Below are 13,817 nucleotides of genomic sequence, written 5' to 3'. Positions count from 1 at the left end.
AACAGGGGAAGTTTAGACTGAATATAAGGAGGAAGTTCTTTACTGTGAGGGTGGTGAGGCACTGGGATGGGTTGCCCAAGGAAGTTGTGAATGCTCCATCCTTGGCAGTGTTCAAGGCCAGTTTGGACAGAGCCTTGGGTGACATGGTTTAGTGTGAGGTGTCCCTGCCCATGGCAGGGGCGTTGGAACTGGATGATCTTAAGGTCCTTTCAACCCTGTTCTATGATTCTAGGATTCTATGATTTTACCCTTAAAAAAGGAAGAGGTTTTATGTATTTTCCCACAGAACAGCAGAGGAAGGTTCAATCCCTGTTCCCCATTGCCCTTAGGGATCAGAGTGGTTCTCATGTCCCTGAGGGATTCAGCATGTGCTCGGAGAGAAATGTCGACTGTTCTACATTGCCTGTAAAATGACAGCAGCAACCAAAACAACCCACCCCCTCCCAGTTCAAGGAGTCTGCACTAATCCATTCGGTGAACTTGGCTACTGGGATATTACAGCCCTTGTCCTGAAATGGTGGGAGAGTTTCAGGAAACCCTTGCTGTTCCTGGGGATAAATCTTGGGGACTAAGCTCTTGAGGCTTGACCCCAAGCCCCTTAAAATGGATGAAATGTCTCCCAGTGAGTTTAGTGGGTTTTCTCAGCCAAGGCCCACTGATGTGTTTGGATAGGATCATCATGGCTGTGCTTCTGCATTCTAGCCACATGTGAAGTTGTGGCCTCATCATGAGAAAAGACCTGGAGAAAGCCTGCAGAAAGTGGTGGCCTTCAGTTACTGCTAGTCTTTGCTGTTTCTTATTGAGTAGACATGATGGCAACAGCTAGCTTTATCGAGGGTTGAACAGTTTGGGAATGCCTCATCTGGCCAGTATCTTGTCTGCATATGCCAGTGCTAACACAGAGCAAGTTTCCCACATCTGCTGCAGGGATGTATGTTTCTTTTCAGTACTGTGCTTCAAATTCAGAAGTGTGATTCAGAAGTGTAATCCAGATAACGCAGATCAGTGTCAGATACCAAGCCACAGTCCTTTGCATACTATGTGTCTGCGTTGTGGGAATCAGTTCTGCTGCTCCCTCCCCTGCTTTCTTTGTTCCTTTGCTACCAGGGACGTGGTTCTGGTGGCACAGCCCCTCACATAGGCTGACCCATTGGCAGGAAGCAAGCTTTTCCCCTCTTCAGCATCCCACACTTTTTATTGCTTAGGGAGATGTGTAGAGTGTAGCAGTTACAGTTGCTGAATCTAACTAAGGATGTTAAGATTTCTCATGTTTGCCTCTTGGCGCTTTTGGAATGGTTTCCTTTTTCCTATTGTAAAACTCTTTAAGTATATTGATCTCAAGAGGCATATGAAACAGCATCAATGATGTCAAGAGCATCTGATTCAGGCAATCCTGATACAGAGATGCCTGAGTTTTCTCTGAATATATGTAACATTCACTGGTTGGATATCTGGAAATACCTGAGAGCTTGGAGAAACCCAGGCAGAGCAAAAGGTCAAGGAAGATTAAGCAGGAATCCAGAAGCAACAGTGTGTGAGGAAGATACAAATACAGATAGGCAGTGATAGCAGCCCTCTTTGCCACTGCAGCATAAATCAGTGATTTGGAAAGCACATAATACCATTGCTAACAAAGAGGAAGAGATCTTGCTTTAGAAATAGAAGTGAGAAAGATTCCTCCTACAGCAGGCACACAAAGTTTTCATCTTCCCACTCACACCACTGCTCCAACAGTATGCAGCCCTGTTTGCATCCTGACAATCTGCATCCCGAGTTGAGTGAGTCTGGGGAGACTGGAAGTTGCAGTAGGGGAAAGTGTGGGATGGGTCTCGAAACAGTCCTTGCCCTCTTAGCTTGAGCCCTAGGTTTTGCCTGTGCTGGGGATAGGGCGGGGAGGGGGGGGAAAGGAGGAGTTTATAAAGAGGTTATTGAAAATAATAAATAAGAATTGTCAGTGTCTGTTTATTGGATAAGTAGCTTAAACATCCTTAACCAAGGCAGCTGTAACCTAAGCAGCCAAAGTCCACTTGAGCTGGGGCTGATTTTAGCCCATTGTCTCCTCTTCACACCCACAGTACAAATAGAAGCTGCAGCTCCTTAGGGCTGGGTAGGAGGGAGGAGGCAGGAAAGCCTCTGGAGTGTGGTGTTGCATTGACAGTTGATGTGCATTGCTTGAAAACTCTGCTTCTCATCACTTCTGGAGATAACTATGACAGCTCATAGGGAAACAGGGTGCAGTTGTTAGGAGTGGGACATTATGATGAGTAAGATCTTTATTGGAGAGTTATGGAACAGTGCTGACTTCTGAGTAAGGGATGGGGAAGAAGCAGTGTTACTCTGAAAGCTGGACTGGAATCCTCACAAACTAAAGTCTTTGGCAGGAATTACATTAACTGGGGTCATTTTAATTCAGAATGATGTTTACTTTCAGCTGCTCTATAAATAACTTAGGCCTGTGTCCCTCTGGAGTAGAAACAGCAGAGTAGACTGAAGGGCTTCTGCTATTGGTTAAATCTGGCACATAAACGATATGAAAGCAATTCATCTTTGCTACTTGAATAACAATATTTTTATTGCACTTTCCTCCAGAAGGAAGCTGTGGACATTTGTAAGTGGTGTACAAGAGTCTTCTCATCCTCAGTCAACAGCAGCTAGCTCTGTGAAAGAGCCAAGTTGCTGTTTAGCACTGCAAGCTTGCAGTTTGGAATGATGTAAAGCAAATAACAAAGAGTATGAAAGGGTTGTTTAAACATGCAGAAGTATTTATGAAACTGGGGTTTACTTAGAGCTAGTCACATCTCTGGAGTTGCAGTAAGTGCAACAGAGTCTTCATGATTTCCACACATCCAGGATCATTTTTGGATGCTTCCTCTCACTGGTGCAATATGTTTTCAAAAGTATTACTGCTGCATGGGCAATTACATCAGACCAAGAGTGACTTCATTTCAGCTTAAATGGCATTCAAAACCAAAGTGAAATACGAAGAAGTGATCTTATTTCAGAATAAGTATGCTCATAGAACATAGAATAGTTTGGGTTGGAAAGGACCTTGGGATCATCCAGTTCCAACCGCCTGCCATGGGCAGGGATGCCTCACCCTAGACCATATCACCCAAGGCTCTGTCCAACCTGGCCTTGAACACCGCCAGGGATGGAGCATTCACAACTTCCCTAGGCAACCCATTCCAGTGCCTCACCACCCTAACAGTAAATTATGTCAGTTTAATTTGCATATAATTTAAAACTTTTTTGTGAAGAGAAATCCTTGAAAGAAAGATCTCTTGTGCCTGTGAGTGCACATATCCTTGTGATGCACTCTAAGTTAGCTGCAGGGTTTTGCCCTCCCAGTGACCAACATTACTAGAGGATACCTTATAAGAAATGTAGTACAAGTGACCCAGTATGGGGAAGGGTGGCCAGGTCACAGTGTGATCTGGAGAGCTGCATTTTGCCTGTGTATCATTACCTGCAATTTCACCATTTGTTACTTTTCTACTTCTGTAGAAGAAGACAATAAAAATCAGGTGTCCTAAGCACCTCAATCATCGATCGTATCAATACACGTGTTAGAGAAGACATGGTGGTTTTAAATGTTGATTTTTCAGGTGACCTAAACTTGTTTTGAGTGAAATCAATGCCTTCCATTGATCTTGGTGAATGCCAGTTAGTTAGACTGTTGATAACCACTTCTGTAAATGCAGCCTAATCCCCAGCTATACTTGATCCCAGTAGAAAACCCCTCAGTGCTAAATTGTCGTGCACAAGTATTGTGCAGCCCCGTTACTTTCCCCAGCAAGGTATCGTGTTCTAGTGTCAGAAGAAAGGAGCTACTGGCCTTGTTTGTAGGGCACTTTGGGACCCCGCACTGTGTGACACCCGTGCTGTTGGGCTGTGGCTCTCTCCCACCCGGGTTTCAGTTCCAGAGCACAAGACTTCTTTACTTTCTATGTTTCTTTCTCCTTTCTGCCACTGTGGCAGAGGGCTCGGTGCTGTTTGTGAGCAGCTGCTCGGTTTCCCTGTCTGCCCACAGCGGTACCCGCACAGCTGCACTGTGTGGCAGCCAAAGATACCCACAGCAGTGCCCAGCTCTGTTAAAGAGTAACGAGGCTGGGAAAGAGGGGAGGGAGCAGGAAAATCCCTGACCTAGGGTAGATTCTGCAGCACACTGTAGAATCAGTGTCAATGGGTGCTGAGGGACCTCCGTGTCCAACTAGAGATGCAGTTTCTATGCGTCTGTCACAGTAAGACTCACCTGCTGACTGGGAGAAAGCTGTTAATCACGGGGTGATGCTGAAGTTCCCTGGGAAAGGAAGTGCTGCTGGCAGTGGCAAACAGCTTGTGTTCATGTCTCATGGAAACTTAAATGTGTGTAAGCGTGTGTTCAGCGTCTGCTGCCCACATACTGTGTGACTCAGAGAGGGTCAGGTGTGGCTCAGAACAGGCCTGTGACGTGCAGTGTGATGGGGTTTTTATTTCTTGCAGGCAGCTTTCTTGTGGATGGTAGGACATTATGTGTGTGTTTGTCCAGTCTTGGGTTTGTGTGTGTATTTTTCCAACAAGGATCATTGTGTCTGTTTTCTGGTTCCACCTTTGAGCACGTACAAGTGAGAAGGAACAATTCAATGTGCGTGGAGGTATGTGGCAGGTTTGGGATATGTCAGGGTTTCAGCTTTTGCTCAATTTAATGTTTCTTTCCTTTGTATTCCAGAAAAAAGCATGGCATACAATTAAAACCATGGTTAACTTACCAGTCATCAGCCCCTTCAAGAAACGCTACTCGTGGGTGCAGCTGGCTGGGCATACAGGTGAGACCCGTGTTTTCAGTGTGATTGCCTTTGGAGTGGGGATGGCAACAGCAAAGAAAACAGTGTTTCAGTGTTACCTCTGTCTCCATCCTTCAAGGAAAAGGAAGGAGGAAGTATCACTTAAATCTGTGAACCAGAACATCTTTCTTTCGGTTGTGGTGGGGATAGGGAAGAATGAATAAAGAGAGGAGCAGGGAAGCAATGGTCAAGCTCTATGGAAGGGCCAGGCTCCCCATGCATCATTGTAAGCTAGTATTTGTTAGAGGGTAAGCAAGAGGGACTGGGGAGCTGAAGCCCTGGTCCATCTGTTGCTGTTGGTTGTGGTATGGGATCATCTTTCTTGACTGAGTAGCCAGTGTTAGTTCCCTGGTGGGAAGGATCACTGTCTGTGCCTGTATGTGCTTCATCACTGGTAAGGACGGTGTTTCTAATACCAATCTCAAACCCTCTCATCTGAAAGTAAGCCCTTGGGTGGAAAACAAATCTGGTGCAAATTGACTTGCTGACCAGGTGTTTGCATTGTGATCCTGTCATTGTTCACTGTATGCATATGAGGAGCAGCACAGTCCCTGGTTCTATGTTGTAATTGTGCTCCTAATGTCAGCTTTGTTTCATTGGTAAGGGAAAAAACCAACAAAGAGAAGTCGTCAGCTTTGCTTCTCTTGTGCTTCATTTAATTCCTATGCAGCCTGTGCTCCTAAAGTGCTAGTGTGGGGTTTATTAGTACACATGTGGGCAGGCACCTACGCTGCATCGTGCTGTAATGCAGTACCTGAGCCACCTCTTTATTATGCTAATGCACTAATATGGTGCACTTCAAAGCTGTGCAGAGAAGTTTATTTAGTCCTAGTAAACGAGTAGCTGCATTTTGCACAATGGTATTGGTGGGACTGGCTTGTATCATGCAGAGTGCCAAGGTGAACGACTACTCTTACTGCAGTTTTTATCACTCTGTGTGCAGGGTTGGCTTGATCTCTGTGGAGCGATGCACTGGACATGTAATAGTAACTCTTCTGGAGGCTGGTGTAGTAGGGTGGAAGAGGAGGGTTAAGAGGTTATGAGATGCTGACGAGGAGGGATACTGCTCCAGTTTCCTTTAAATAGTTTTCTGTGGTTGCATTTAGTCCTTCCTTTTTGCAGCTGTTTTCCCCTGATATGACAAGTTCTTTCTAAACTAAAACCTGAGCCATTGCCACGCTCGCCCTTGTGCTGAGGCAATGCTAGTTCTAGGATTTGTCGGAGAAGAGCCAGTTTGCTATGGTTGAAGGATCCTGCTGTGATAGAAGTTGAGCAGTAGCCCAAGGATTAAGGAAGCTCCTGCTTTGGCACCTATGTTATGTCATGTAGATTTAAGGGTAGCTTCCTCAGATATCATTGTCAGGTTGCGGGACAGAAGAGCATCTCTACAGTAGAATTAGCTGGAGTCTAATTACTGCCTCGGCCTGAGCAGGCTGTCGTTTGTACTGGATACCATTCAGACACAGGGTTGTAAAAAGCCAATTGCCCCACAGGGTGTACCTGCGGTGTAGCCAGGCTCAGAGAAGAAGCAGTACCCAGGAGGTACATGGATGTGCAGTCGTGTGTGTAGGAAGGGCAGTGCTTGGCTTCTGGCCTGTTCGGGGCTGTGGGACGATTGCTGTGTGACTGTACTGCCTCGGTACGTACATGCTCACAGGTGTACCCTCTGTGAGGATTAGGGACAAAGCCAGCACTGGTGGTGTTATGCAGCTTTAAAAAAGCCTGTCAGAGGATTAATGAATTCTGGCTCGTGGCTTCTTCCTGTTCATTTTAGTAAGCAGAGTCGTGTTTAATATCCTAACAAAGCCTTTAGCATGGGAAAAAAAAATAGATGGCCTGGAGCAGCTGCACTCCTTAAAGCTATGAATTCTGACATGGGAATGTATCCAAATAGACTTTCACTGCCAGTGGCTGTGTTTGTCCTAGGTGTTTCATTTTTAATGAAAAGCGTGCTGTCTCTGCTGGTCAGGGGAGATCTGTAACTGGTGTCATGAGGTGGGTGAAGCTGGGGTGGTGGGGGAAGGTGCTTTTCTGGTTTTGCTGGGCAGTCTTGTCAGCGTGTGTCTGGTTTTCTCTTCCAGGGAGTTTCAAGGCAGCTGATAGTGGGAAGATACTCAAACGCTTCTCAGAGAATGAAAAGGAGTGTTTTGAGCGACTGATGAAAGACCCGCTCCGCGCCTGCGTCCCTTGCTTCCATGGTGTGGTGGAGAGAGATGGAGAGAGCTACATTCAGCTGGATGACTTGCTTACTGATTTTGAAGGGCCTTCTGTGATGGACTGCAAGATGGGGATCAGGTGAGGTCCCTGAAAGAAAAAGTGCTTTCTAACCCAAACGCATTTGAAGGAAGTGGGTGAAGGGATGTGGTTATGCTCTGTCTGGAGGAGTTTGGTAACATTTTTGGAGCCTTGGGTTTCAGTGCAGACAACACTGCACAACCTGAGGAGGGTATCTCCTAGTGTTCCCTGATGGTACATGGATTTTGGAAACTAACTCATCTGCGGCCTGAAAAGCTTTCCACATCAAGACGTTTTCAGGGGTGATTTAAGACAAAGTTTCTCTGCAGTGGCCTGATAATACATGGGGAAAATAATTACACGGTTCATTCATTGCCAGTTCATTTAGCCTTTGTGTATGCAATGATTCAAAACTCAAACACAAAGAGTAAAACCCCCATCTCCAAATGTGAATGACTGAATAGCACTGTGAAAGCCCATTTCCAATGCTTGAATGAGTCTTCACTGGTATTGATCTTTTCTGTAAACAAAAGGCTTGGCCATCTGCTCAGGACTGACCTGTGTTTTTTCCCTGCTCTGACATCTCTACAATGCTGCCACCTTGTTCACTTTTCTTTTCCTTCTCCTGGCTGTGATGAAGAGAAAAACCTCAAAAAAACCTAAGCATAACAAACAGATAAGGGATCTGCTGACAGTCTGGAGTAACAGTACAGAGAAGTATGAACTGTCATAGTGATTCTTTGCGTGCCAGCTCAGATGCTCAGGAGTTATTGTCATACATGAGCTATTCAGCTTACAGGAGTGCAAACAAGCCTTTTCAAAGAATGCAGAATCTTAAATCAGAGTAGTAATGCGTAGCACTGGTATGCACAGAGTAAAGAGGAGAAGGATTTGCAGCAGTGCACATTTTATTCGAGTAGATGACGTTCTGGTAATGACTGACAGCATCTCCTAACCACCACCCTGGGTGTTACACTGGGATGTTGAAAGTACACTCCAGGCACCTGACAAAGTGCAACCTTTAGAAGACCACTGGAATGTAGAGAACATAGATAGTGCCTTTCTAATGGTTACCAGATTAACAGGTTGAGTGATAACAGCAAAGTAAGGAAGGTTTGTCACCCTTCACCTTCCTGTTCTTAGTTACCTCTTCTGTTTTGGAACTCCTCAGATAATCTGCTTTACTCTTTTTTGCTATATGAAAAGTGATTCTGTCTTTCACTGTGATGCATTAGGTAAAACCTTAACTGCTTTCTGAAGCCTAAAAAAATCACATGTGATTGATGTTAGGGTGTTTTTTTGAGGAGAGAGAAGACAGGAAGGCTTCAGCAGCTCTGTTTGCTTTTGATTTCATTGTAAGTCCCCTGGAAGGACAGTTTCTGTTTCATGGCACAGTAGGAATTCAGCTTTCTCCCATTCTGGAAGCAGGAGTTATTGGTAACATACAATAGTAAGTAAAGGTATAGTTAGAACAAGAAGAGAATGACACAATTCCCATGGCCTACACAGTCATTTTTCTCTGTTCTTAACTTCCCCATATGCACAGCTGAAGGAATGATAACACTTACTTGGTTGCCATTTCTTGAGGCCAGTTTGTAAGTTGTAGAAAGAAATATTTGGAGAGTCCTTACAGTTGTGTTGGGGTGTGATGTTTTTGCAGGACATACCTGGAGGAAGAGCTGACTAAGGCCCGTGAGAAACCAAAGCTGCGTAAAGACATGTACAAGAAAATGATTGAAGTGGATCCTCTTGCTCCCACAGCTGAAGAGAATGCTCAGCATGCTGTCACCAAACCCCGATACATGCAGTGGAGGGAAACCATCAGCTCTAGTGCTAACCTAGGCTTCAGGATTGAAGGGATTAAGGTAATAGTTTTCACTTCTGCCTGTTCTTGGAGACCAAGCTTTGATTTGTTGATCGATCAAAAACCCGGTGTGCATCAGTAGCCAGGTCTTCCAGAGGATTATGTGAAAATGCACTAATTGAAAACACAGACTTTAGTGTGTTGTGGCTTTAAAACACTCATTGTAATTATAACAGAGTAGTGTCAATGAAGTTAAGGATCAAGTACACATCAGCTGTACTTGGTTCAGCCACAGGAACATTGCAGGAAGGACTCAGGCAAGTACACAGTATAGATAGAATGAGAATGAGACTGTTTTAAAGAACTTAGAACTGAAGAAATAACCACCCCCCCCATGAAATTACTTTTTTATCCAGGAACTCTACATATTTATTGCAAGTGAGTCACAGTAAAGTGTTTTTGTTCCAGTTATGTTTATTTGCAAGGCATGTTAAAATCATTAGCTTAGATAGTCTTGGGATCAAGGAAGCCCCTTTGCCTTTTAAGTACATGATGTTATCTGGTGTAGATGGAGCTGGAGAAAAGCCAAAACAACCAAAACTAAAACTTCTCCTTCAACAAAGTCCATCTCCTGTTCATGATGGATAAATTTGTTCCCTTATACCATTCCTAGGATATACCTTATAGCCACAGAAGAACCTTGGCAATTTTCTTTCCTACCTATTAATTCTTTGTATTTGTTGCGCTCTGTAGCAATGTCAGGTACCTACCTGGAAGCCCATAGGACCTACTGTCAGCATATCAGCCATCTGGCTCAGTCACTTGCATGTGAACACTTGTTGGATCCAGAAGTGAACTTCCTGCTTGTGTAGGCCTGTCACAGCTAGCCCGGGGTAAGGATAATGCTGTACTTGTAGCAGCATAGGGCACAGGGAGAGCTGCCCAACCCACCCACATGCTACCTGCAGCCCATGATGGGACAGCTATGAAGTTAGCATGGGTTGCCCTGTGTGATTTCAGGATGTTCCTGGAGCATGAATGTTTAATGTGGGTATGTTAGTCCATTGTAAATTATAATCTACATTAGTTTTGCTTCCATTTAATAGTTCAAACACACAGGAAGAAGAAAGGGATTAAAGAAGGTGATGCTGATGAGCAGAGGATCTTTAAACACCCCTTTCTTCTCTGCTTCTCTGTGTTGTCTTCTCCCTTCCTTATTCACAGATTCTCCTGTTGTGATACAGGAACTAGGATTTCCATCTCATGCTGTGCTGGCCCCCAGTACGCTGCACCACCCACTCCTTACTGTTAGATACAGGCATCCTCATGCAGGAACTGTCTGGGTGGCAGATGATCTGGCTCCAGTCCAGCCAAGGCACTTCTTTCATTACCCTTTAGCCACCTAATGATGTTATCCAGATACCTGTTTTATTCCTATACTATTTAGGGCTTTTGATGCTCTGTGTAATGGCATCAGAAACCCAGATTATCTTGAGACCTTTTATATATGTTCTTAGAAAGATAGTTGGTCAGTGTGGAAGATGTACAGGTTTATGCTGAGTCCTGGAGAGTGACTGAGCTAAGGGAGCGCAGGGAAGCTCCAATAAAACCTCCTGGCTTGTTCTTGGTGAGTCAGTTGATTATCACAGGTGGGTAGGAACAGTGTGTTCCATAGACTGCATGGTGTTTTCCTGTGTTGAGACAAAGCTGTAACTATGCAAAGCAGGACACACATACTTAATCCTTGATCAAGCATAAGGAATGGCTTGGAGTACTGCAGAACATTACCTTCTCCTCTGTCTCCCTGTGCTGTTACAAGGGATGCAGGTATTATTCTCTTATTTGTTTACACGGACAAATGGTGACAGAAAGTGAGTTGCTGAAGTAATGCAGCTGGTCAGTACTCCCTGCACTGTTTCACTGTAGCTGAACTGTACGTCCAGTTCTGTTTATTTGCAGAAAAGCGAAGCCATGCAGAGATCCCAGTTTTGAGAGGAGAGCCTATAAGGATCAGTGGTGCCAGCTAGTGGTTGATGGGGAAAAAGGGTTTGTTCTCCTTGAGTGCGCTGGGAACTCCTGCAGGATACTGAGCAGATTTGTTGGGTTTGGTCATTCAGAAATATTCCTGCCCTGTGGCTGCTGGAGTAGGAAGTGGAAGTAAAGAAAATGAAATCATAGAAGCCCTCCTGTGAAGTGGCTGCCAATAAATGAGATCTGATTCACTATATGCAAGCCTTCTTCATCAGCGGGGTACCTTTTCTCTTTAGGCTGATTCATCGCTTTGCCTTGCCTTGCTTCCATGTCTCTGAAATCAAGTCAGGTTCATATATGGGATTTTATACTTTTACCAAAAATAGTTTGAACCGTTAGGTTTCCTTACAGCTGGCACCTGAGATTCGGCCTCTTGTGCTTGCAGGTTCAGAATGCAGGTTTCCTCTCTAGAAGGGGCTGACTGAAGGTGACAGACATTGACAAGGTCACAAACATTGTCTCTATGACACTAAGCTAATAGACACTAAGCTAATATCTGCAGAACAGATATGCATGAGAACCAGGAGTTCTGGCTTTCCAATCTGTCACTGAATCTCTGTACAGTTTGGGAAATTAAGTCTTCCTTTGGTACCATTCCTTCAACTGTAGATCAGGGATATCCATTTTCCCAGGAGAACATCAGAATTGACTCATAAATCTTTGTGAGCCTATGTAAGTCACGACCTTAACCCAGAGCCTGTAAGGGAAGTCTGCAGAGGAACCTGAGCAAGACCATAGAGGTTAAGATAGGTAGGACTATAGGTATAGGTAGGCTGCCAAAGCTGCCCTCCTGCTAGCTATGTCACTGTCACATCTAATGAGAAGTGCTGCAATCATCCCACTGTCTGCACCGTGTAGCAGCCTGCTCTGCTGTGCAGGAACGTCTTTGGAGGCCTTGGCAAAGGTGTGGCTTCAAAGAGCGAGTCAGGCAAGAGCCTCCTGGGGATCGGGTACATCCAGAGCTGTTGCGAGGACCTGGTACGGAATACAAAGGTTGATGCCATTCAGAATCTGGATGTTGTTTACAGCAGTAGACAGGCCGCAGTTGTGTTTCCTGCCAACCACTGCAAAGGAAGGAAATCATAAAAGCGCTTCTAAACAACAGGGAAGCAAGCAGCCAGTCTGTCCAGACATAAAAGGATCAAAAGGGAACACACAGCAGCTATTCCAGACTGTGCTCTGGTATTTGAGTCTCAGGGAGAAATGATTTTTTTCAGACAACCTTACTCAAGAGGTAATAGGCATCAGACCAAGTTCCAAATTTCTATGTGCTGTTGAGCATTATCATACCTCAGATCAGATGGCTCCCAACTTTCACTGCCTACCTGCTGAACTTCCCTTGCATAACTTGCACATCTCATCAGGCTGACATGCCACACTTGTATCTGGCCCACAGCCTTGGAATAAAACTCTGTTTATTCTGCTGCTAGAAAGTCTGGTAGGTGGGAGGCTGTTCTGCATGGCTTTGCCATTCAGTCAGTTCATTCCCTTGCATGATAAATCTGCAAATTTAGCATGCTTGGATTTTTTTGGGGTATATACTAGGAGTTGAGCTCTGCTGTGGAGTAAATAGTCTTTCACCTGCTGAGACTGGAGCTGAATTGAACCAGTGCTGGTGCAGTCACTTCTAACACGTAGGAGGGAACACATTTGCATGACCTGTTGATTTACTCTTACAATGAAAATAAGAGATGTCATTGGACTGATACAGTGGGAGGAATACAGTTTGATAATCTTGCAGGCTCTTTGTGGATACAGGCTATCAGCTGCAGTACTTGCTGTATTTTACATGTGTGTCCTAAAAGCTTGTATTTATGTCTCTTTAATCACCAGGGATGTTCTTGGGGAAATGCATATTCATGTAGTCTGTGTTGACAGCTCTTATTTACTTGTAGCTCCACAAGCACAAACTGGTCACTGCTAGTATGGAAAACGACTCTTTTTTCAGTAGCAGGGTGCTTTGTACTGAGCCTTACTGCTAGTACAAATACACTCTGAATTTCTCCAGGACCCGCGTGGATAAGAGCAAGCCTGCACTGTCCTTTGGCAAAGCTCTCACACGTGTGCTTTGTCACTGCTAGCACTGCAAATCCCAAGTTGTCCCTGTCTGCAGCTAGCTTTCTGTTCTGTGACTTCTGGGTCACATTCATGTGCAAAGGTATATTGGGAATTGAGTCTTAACCATGATCCTTTGATTTCCCTATTGAAAAACAAAACCAGAAAAAAACCCCAACACCCAAACAGAAAGGACTGGTAAAACTGGGCTTGAAAATGTCCCGTTGCATCCCCAGCTGGGGTTTGACTGTACCGAGTGAGATGAGAGGACAACCAAGGAGGTCACTGTGGTTTTCCCCATTGAACTTTGCGCTGCTCTTGCTGACACGTGAGGAAACCCTTCTGCAGGCTGGTAATAGCATGATTTGGTTTTTAACTGCACTCAACAGGAAATGAATTGCCATTTAAAGCTGGCCAATCAGCTCGTGTGGCTTTTCTCCTCCACTTCTTGCTCGGTTTTATCTGCTCTCTTCCTGTGCAACTACTCACTTTGATGTGGTTAGCAAGAGCTGAGCTGTTGATGGTTCAGGAGGATCGACTGATGAGGGGAATGATACGTGTGTAGTAGAAATCATCTCTGTCTTTGTGTGGTTTTGTGCAGAAGGCGGATGGAACATGTAACACAAACTTCAAAACTACGAAGACACAGGAGCAAGTTCTCCAGGTTTTTGTGGAATTCATTGAGGGCAACACAACTATTCTGGTGAGTCTGAACTCTTCATGGTCACTGTTCTTTGACCCAATGAACTTGCTTCAGGGCCATGTTTCCTCTGGTGCAAGAAAATGAATTAAACTACCAAGGAAGAAAGTGGTTTTGACTTCCAGTCCCTCTAAGCAGGTGGAGTGGACATGGGAACTTGGTGGGCTGT

The 13,817-nt window shown here is 44.8% G+C and overlaps 1 protein-coding gene across 2 annotated transcripts in view; it reads left to right on the top strand.

Annotated features, from left to right (window-relative positions):
- The window catches only part of ITPKA (inositol-trisphosphate 3-kinase A), a 38,388-nt gene that overhangs the window by 19,999 nt on the left and 4,572 nt on the right, over positions 1–13,817 (top strand). For both annotated transcript variants that reach the window (XM_062635760.1, XM_062635761.1), the window contains 4 exons: positions 4,709–4,805; positions 6,905–7,118; positions 8,719–8,923; positions 13,550–13,651. In XM_062635760.1, the coding sequence (XP_062491744.1) occupies positions 4,709–4,805; positions 6,905–7,118; positions 8,719–8,923; positions 13,550–13,651 (618 nt within the window). The remainder of the gene's footprint in view (positions 1–4,708; positions 4,806–6,904; positions 7,119–8,718; positions 8,924–13,549; positions 13,652–13,817) is intronic.

The sequence above is a fragment of the Pezoporus occidentalis genome, unplaced genomic scaffold, assembly GCF_034315485.1.
Source record: "Pezoporus occidentalis ecotype Australia unplaced genomic scaffold, CSIRO_AGI_Poc_V1 ctg46, whole genome shotgun sequence".
In the NCBI taxonomy this organism is placed as follows: Eukaryota; Metazoa; Chordata; class Aves; order Psittaciformes; family Psittacidae; genus Pezoporus; species Pezoporus occidentalis.
Note: the sequence above shows the minus strand (reverse complement) of the source record. Positions and strands in the feature narration are given on the sequence as shown.